Source organism: Electrophorus electricus, chromosome 15, assembly GCF_041902795.1.
Source record: "Electrophorus electricus isolate QZ-2024a chromosome 15, ASM4190279v1, whole genome shotgun sequence".
Taxonomy (NCBI): Eukaryota; Metazoa; Chordata; class Actinopteri; order Gymnotiformes; family Gymnotidae; genus Electrophorus; species Electrophorus electricus.
Genome location: NC_137511.1, coordinates 25,762,501 through 25,769,604, shown reverse-complemented (window position 1 = coordinate 25,769,604; position 7,104 = coordinate 25,762,501). Strand labels below are relative to the sequence as shown.

Genomic DNA, 7,104 nt, shown 5'->3' with positions numbered 1-7,104 from the left:
CACAAGAGATTGCACAGGCACCCTGGCAGCTTCCTGTGAAAGAAAGGGTCTAATCCTTCATATGTTACAAAGGTGGAATCTGCAAGACCGGGTTAGATTAGAAACATGAATTGAAAACGACATCTGGTTGCCCAAAGTTCTGCCCAGGCTACGGGCAGCTTCAGATGGTGATACCAGGGAGTTCTTGAAGGAAACTGTGAGGTCACAGTGAGGGCTGGGAGCTCCTGGGATGTACAGAAGCTCAGTTTTACTGGGGTTGAGCTTCAAGTGGTGGGCTGTTATCCATGACGCGATGTCAGCCAAGCATGCTGAGATACGTCTGGAGATCTGCGTGTCAGAGTGTGGGCAAGAAAGACATAATTTGGTGTTGTCAGCATAGCAGTGGTAGGAGAAGCCATGAGAAGATATTATATCAATAATATATTGATATAGTAAAAATATAGTAATAATATTATATTCAATAATATAGCATATTATTCAAATCCTGAGGGACTGTTAGATGTTCTGGCTTCTAGATTATTCAGAAGAGACATAAAAAGCATACAGATGATACAGGACCTGTCTTGTCAGGGCTCACACACGCATGATACAGGACCTGTCCTGTCAGGGCTCACAAACGCATGATACAGGACCTGTCTTGTCAGGGCTCACACACGCATGATACAGGACCTGTCCTGTCAGGGCTCACACACGCATGATACAGGACCTGTCCTGTCAGGGCTCACACACGCATGATACAGGACCTGTCCTGTCAGGGCTCACACACGCATGATACAGGACCTGTCCTGTCAGGGCTCACACACGCATGATACAGGACCTGTCCTGTCAGGGCTCACACATGCATGATACAGTTCTTACCTGTCCTTTCCTTTCACATCTATTGTGTAACACCATGCTGGTGTTTGCTTCTCGTCGGTCTGTATCTGATTGCATTAACGACAGTTTACCAACAGCTGGACTGTTAGTTTGAATGCCTGTAATTTTTGTAATGGTGTATTGACAATTTTGTAATGATGTATTGGTGTTTTTGGCTGGCAGTTTTGTGCTGTGTATGTACTGGATATGTATTAGACTGTATCTGTGACAGTGACATTCACACCGGAGGAGGTCTTGGTGTGCTGGATATTAAAGTGGTTTGACATGACGGATGGATTTTCCAAAATTTGGATTCTAAAGAGAGGCAATGTGTGCTATTGGCAGGTGACCGATGTTAAGTCAAACCTATGACTGACTGTATTAGATGTACACAGCATGTGTGCACCCCAGTGCTCTGTAATCCTGTGTGTCCATGATCTCCAGATCTGCACCAATGAAAAGAAGAGCTAGACATTGTCTGAGATTAGGCGGATGTATCTGACAGTGTATCTAGACAGTGTCTGAGATTTAGCGGATGACAGAGTATGACACAAGTAGATAGAAACATTAGGGATAAGTAGACATGGATGAAACTAGTAAACAGGAATGAACAGAGGGGTTATGAGTATCGTAGTCCAAGTGAGGCAGGCAGGATGTGACATACAAAATTAAAAACATCAAAACATTACAGGTGAATCCTGCTCTTACATCGTGTATTTAAGCCGCCACACGGGCCTGGAAACATGTTATTACATAGTTATTACTTTTCCGTCCGGTTTCATGGCCTTGATTTGCGCAGAGCAGCGGCGTCGGTGCCGGTAAAGCGCATTAAAGCTCCATAGCTTCGCTAAGTGCGAGCTCGCCCCCGTAGGGACCGCCGGAGTGCCGGACGCTTCTCCGTCATTACCGGCGCGCTCGTTTTTGCGCTTTCTGGAAGATGCGAAACGGCGGCGACCGGGGGAGGCGCGCGATGTGGTGGGGTGCGTGCAACGGCGGAGGTTTGAACGAGGGAGCGCGCGCACCTCCACCGCCTCACGAGAATTGCTCTGCAGCGGTGGGGAGGCGGAAGGGGGGGGGGGGGGCGGGGCCAGCGCGCGCGCGGTGTGGGGGTGGGGGGGTCGGGACCAGAGGCTGTCTAGCACGGGAGGGATCCGTCTGACGCGTGCACCAGATTTACCCCGACAGTCCGCGCGCGTCGAGCAGCATTCCACGAACGAGTGGCAAGGTGGACCTCGTGCTGAAGGACTGTGCGCGGAAACCGTGCAACTACTCCGCCAGTCCGGAGTGGTCCGGATAGCCGGTGTGCTCCTCCTTTTGATGAAGTCGGGTGCCGTATTAGGCTTCGCCGCGCGGTGGCAACCTGCGTCAGTCCCCCCGGTGTCCCCGCGCGCGTCGGACTCCAAACCGTTACTCACACGTCGCGAGGATCACGAATGCAAAGCGTACCGACGCACCGGCTCCTGCGCGTCGCACGTCGTTGTTAGCTTGGTCCCTTTTTCCTGCTCTTCCCTTCAGTCGGAACGCGAGTTTCCCTGCAATTGTGCTTTTACCTCGCAGCGTGTTCGCGCGACTGGGGAAAGTTGCGCCGTCCGCGTGCGTGCGCTATCCGGAGAAGGTCCGTTTGAACTTGTGGTGGAATTACGGCGCAGGCGGCAGCTAAACTAATGTTTCCAACAACCGCAGATTTACCTTTTAGTGGAGAAGTACCCGAAATGGACGCGCGCGCGCTTTGTTTTTCGACGGACTCCAGTAATGCACGGGACTCTTAAATAGATTTTCTTGGGAATAAGAAAATACGAGCAAGCACGGGTGGGAGAAGCGACCTCCAACTTGTACTGCGTGCGCAACTGTTGAAAACAAAGGAGCCGGATATTTCGGGCTTATCGAAGACAAAGTTCGTCGTGCGCTCCGACTGCCGGGCGAAAATGACACGCGATGCGGCGCCGGTTCTCGTCACGGCGAGCACGGTCTCGGAGATGAAGACGCTTTAACCTCTAACTGACTCATACAAGACGTCTCGTCCTTTGCGCATCGGCACTGGACGCGGTAGCTCGCCTCTTCACAAAGACTGCCCGACACGCACACACACACACACACACACACACACTACTCTGCGAGGACTTGGTGCGCGCAACATGTCTCCGGCGTGCCGGACTCTGTCGTTGCGTGCAGCGCGATGTAGTGTGATGCCACTGCGTGGGAACTCGGCCGGACTGAGCCTGCGACCCAGTTGGATTGTACTGGTTTCGTTGGTCGCTCACTGCGCGACCGCTCAAGGTAAGCGCTCGCGTCCACTCCGCGTGCGTTTTGACTGCAGTGCACGCGTCTGCTGCTGTTACTTTCTCGGGGTCACGCGTCGACCTAACGCTGCTGGACAATGTGTTAATGAAGCACGAGCAATAACAGTGGAAATGAATCTCTCTCTCTCTCTCTCTCTCTCTCTCTCTCTCTCTCTCTGTCTCTCTCTCTCTCTCTGTCTCTCTCTTTCTCTCTCTCCCTCCCTCCCCCCCCTCTCTCTCTCTTTCTCCCTCTCTATCTCTCTCTCTCGTTTTTGTTAGAAGGGACGAAGGAAAATGACACAGTTGGTTCCTGTGTGGCTAAACGTCTTGCATGCGGACACCCATTCTGGCTCATTTCAGTGCGTTTCAGTCCACATTTTGAGGTCCCCTTTTCGACTAAACTGTTGGCACTGCAAGAACACTGCATGTCCGTTATATCTGTGCACCGTCGGTCAAATTACAATTCGAATAATCTACATTTTCCAAACACTATCTTGAAAAACACAAGTATCGATCGCTAACGAACCTAATTAATGATGTTTCAGAGCCTTTTAATATTTGTTTCATATTTGTTCTTTATTTTATGCGCATGCTCTCGGTCTCGTTGCGCTGGGATTTATAAGTTCAGTAAAGTCCTAAAGTAACAGACCCGGACTGCCACGTCTTGATGGTCTGGGAGAAACCACGGCACGCGCTCACTTTCTTGGACCAGACCAGCGCGCGAGGCTTGCGCACTTGTCCCAGGCTAATAGCGCGTGCTGACTGCTGCAGGCGCGGGACGTTGTTGCACAGGCGGCCGAAACGTCGAGGAAGCGAATAAACAACATGTGAGCCGTCGTGTGATGTGTGCTGGAGAGAGCCCCACCGAGCTCGGTGGCCACCTGTGGGGTAGGACGTTGCGCCTGGGACTCCGTGTACGAAAAAAAACGAAACTGATGAATTTACTTTCCGTCCCGTTTTCCCTGTAAAACAAGGCGCGGGTTCTCCTCCTCACGTGCTGGCTGGTCTGGGCCGCTCAGACAGGTAGAATATAGGTGTGTGCAATGTTCCAGAGGATACAGTGATCCCCCAGAGGGCTGTGTGTGTGTGTGTGTGTGTGTGTGTGTGTGTGTGTGTGTGTCTGTCTGTGTGTGCGTGTGTGAGTGAGCGAGAGAGAGTGAAATGAGCTTTGTGACAGTTTCCTCTGTAGCACCATCTGCTAGGGAGTCTGTGTGTGTGTGTGTGTCTGTCTGAGAGAGGTGCTTTAAGGAGCTCTCTTCTGCGTTCACCTCTTATTGTGCTGTATGGTCCCAGGTGGGGTGGATGAATCCCAGCTGGGGTAGGTGAGTCCCAGCTGGGGTAGGTGAGTCCCAGGTGGGGTAGCTGAGTCCTAAAGCCAAGTTGTGGTTCTGGCTCTCTTCTCCCATCGTAGTTAAACCCCATCAACCCCACGCTGGCCGTAACTATGGCAACCTTGTCTGGGTTTAATGGCAGTCCACTCAGGTCTTGTCGAGTGTCTGGAGAACACAGTGTAAGTACTGTGCTGCCCAGAGTGCACTGCTTCTCATGCACCGAGTGTGTTTGAATGCAGGCCACGGGACTCTCAGGAACGTCATCGTTTACGTCAGTTCCACTTTGCTGCACAGCTGCACAGGGAATATGGAATAATCCAAACCAGGGAATACGGGATAACCCTAACGAGTGGTAAGGGATTACCTTAACCAGGGATACGAGATAACCCTAACCCTATACTGCTTGTGTGAGGAACCGGACCGATGGTGTGTTACCCCCGTGGGGTGAGTCTCTGTGAAGACAGATTAACTCCAGATTAACTCTAGTGCAGGACTGAACACACAGTTTCCATATTATTGCATACAACACTGTCATATTATCAGTTGCGAAATTCCCATCTAGACTGAGGTTTATCTGGGAGGGAAACGGCTCCGTTATGTTCAGTGGAGTTTTAACAAAGGCTTCAGACGCACAAGACCCCAGCATATCTGGATATTATACCTGCTCTGACATTTAGCCGAGAGACACCGCACACAGAGGAAGGTGCATAGAGTGTGTATGGGGCCCTGCATGGCATTAGATCCTAACAGTCTATTTTAACACACACAATGGGGGGGAGTAGACTATCACTGGCACACACACACACACACACACACACACACACACACACACACACACAAATCCCTCTGTGTTTATTTATGCTCCACTACTGCCCCGCTGATAAATGACGCACATCAAACTTCAGTGTGGACCTGCGAGAAGGTGGCCATCTTTCTTGGTGACCCTTACGATGAGGGTGAATGTCTCGTGTATTAATGGTGAGGAAGGGTTGATGAGGATGAATCACTTGGATGAAGATGACCCGTCCAATCATACACTGGGAAGGAACTAAAAGACCCCATATGAGTCTCCGATTGGAAGGAATGTTTACGAACGTCTGTTGGAGGTTCGTTTTCTCCTCAGTCCAGAGTTTGGGTCCAGAGCTTCTCTGGCGCGGACGCTCGGTGGGGACTCTGTGTAAGGCGTTGACGCTCGGTGGAGACTCTGTGTAGAGCGCGGACGCTCGGTGGGGACTCTGTGTAAGGCGCGGACGCTCGGTGGGGACTCTGTGTAAGGCGCGGACGCTCGGTGGGGACTCTGTGTAGAGCACAGACGCTCGGTGGGGACTCTGTGTAGGGCGCGGACGCTCGGTGGGGACTCTGTGTAGAGCGCGGACGCTCGGTGGGGACTCTGTGTAGAGCGCGGACGCTCGGTGGGGACTCTGTAGGGCGCGGACGCTCGGTGGGGACTCTGCGTAGGGCGCGGACGCTCGGTGGGGACTCTGCGTAAGGCGCGGACGCTCGGTGGGGATTCTGTGTAAGGCGCGGACGCTCGGTGGGGACTCTGTGTAGAGCGTGGACGCTCGGTGGGGACTCTGTGTAGGGCGCGGACGCTCGGTGGGGACTCTGTGTAAGGCGTTGACGCTCGGTGGGGACTCTGTGTAAGGCGCGGACGCTCGGTGGGGACTCTGTGTAGAGTGCGGATGCTCGGTGGGGACTCTGTGTAAGGCGCGGACGCTCGGTGGGGACTCTGTGTAGGGCGCGGACGCTCGGTGGGGACTCTGTGTAGGGCGCGGACGCTCGGTGGGGACTCTGTGTAGGGCGCGGACGCTCGGTGGGGACTCTGTGTAAGGCGCTGACGCTCGGTGGGGACTCTGTGTAAGGCGCGGACGCTCGGTGGGGACTCTGTGTAGAGTGCGGACGCTCGGTGGGGACTCTGTGTAAGGCACGGACGCTCGGTGGGGACTCTGTGTAGAGTGCGGACGCTCGGTGGGGACTCTGTGTAAGGCGCGGACGCTCGGTGGGTGTTGGTGGAGTGATGCAGTGCTTATGGTTTTCAGACTATGGTGTGGAGGTTCTGAACCCCGATCAGAGTTTGCTCATGCTGTGTAATGCTGAGCAGGGCTGGAAATCTCCTCTGTAGGACCAGCCTCAGAGGGGCAGTAGGGCAGGCTTGATAAGATCATCTCACACACACACACACACACACACACACACACACACACACACACACACACACTCACACACACACACACACACACACACACACACTCACACTCACACACACACACACACACACACACACACACACACACACACACAGACACACTCACACACTCACACACACACACACACGCCGTCGGAGTTCGCGCATCCAGCAAACTCTTAGATTAGCTTCTCCCTCGACCCACCTCTCATTGGCTGACATGTCGAGATCTCTCATTTGCAGCCGTGCTATTGGCTGCCATTCTGACAGACATGTCCGTCCTGTGAGGGGGCGGGACTGCTCCTTCCAGCTGCCCACTCTGTTACCTCGTCCACGTCCGCACGCCGTCGGCCTGCTGCCGCGCACTCCCTGTTGCCGAGGGCAACGCCTCGGGGTGATCTGAAGCGTGAGCTCAGCTGGCCTGCACGTGCTTGATGTTCCTGCCGAAGTCTTC

The 7,104-nt window shown here is 53.4% G+C and overlaps 1 protein-coding gene across 1 annotated transcript in view; it reads left to right on the top strand.

Annotated features, from left to right (window-relative positions):
- The first annotated feature begins 2,029 nt into the window (after positions 1 to 2,029).
- LOC113591618 (protein sidekick-2) overlaps positions 2,030 to 7,104 on the top strand; it is a 205,274-nt gene continuing 200,199 nt past the window's right edge. Inside the window, exon 1 of the mRNA XM_081697979.1 lies at positions 2,030 to 3,132. Within this exon, the coding sequence (XP_081554105.1) occupies positions 2,991 to 3,132 (142 nt within the window). The 5' untranslated portion in view covers positions 2,030 to 2,990. The remainder of the gene's footprint in view (positions 3,133 to 7,104) is intronic.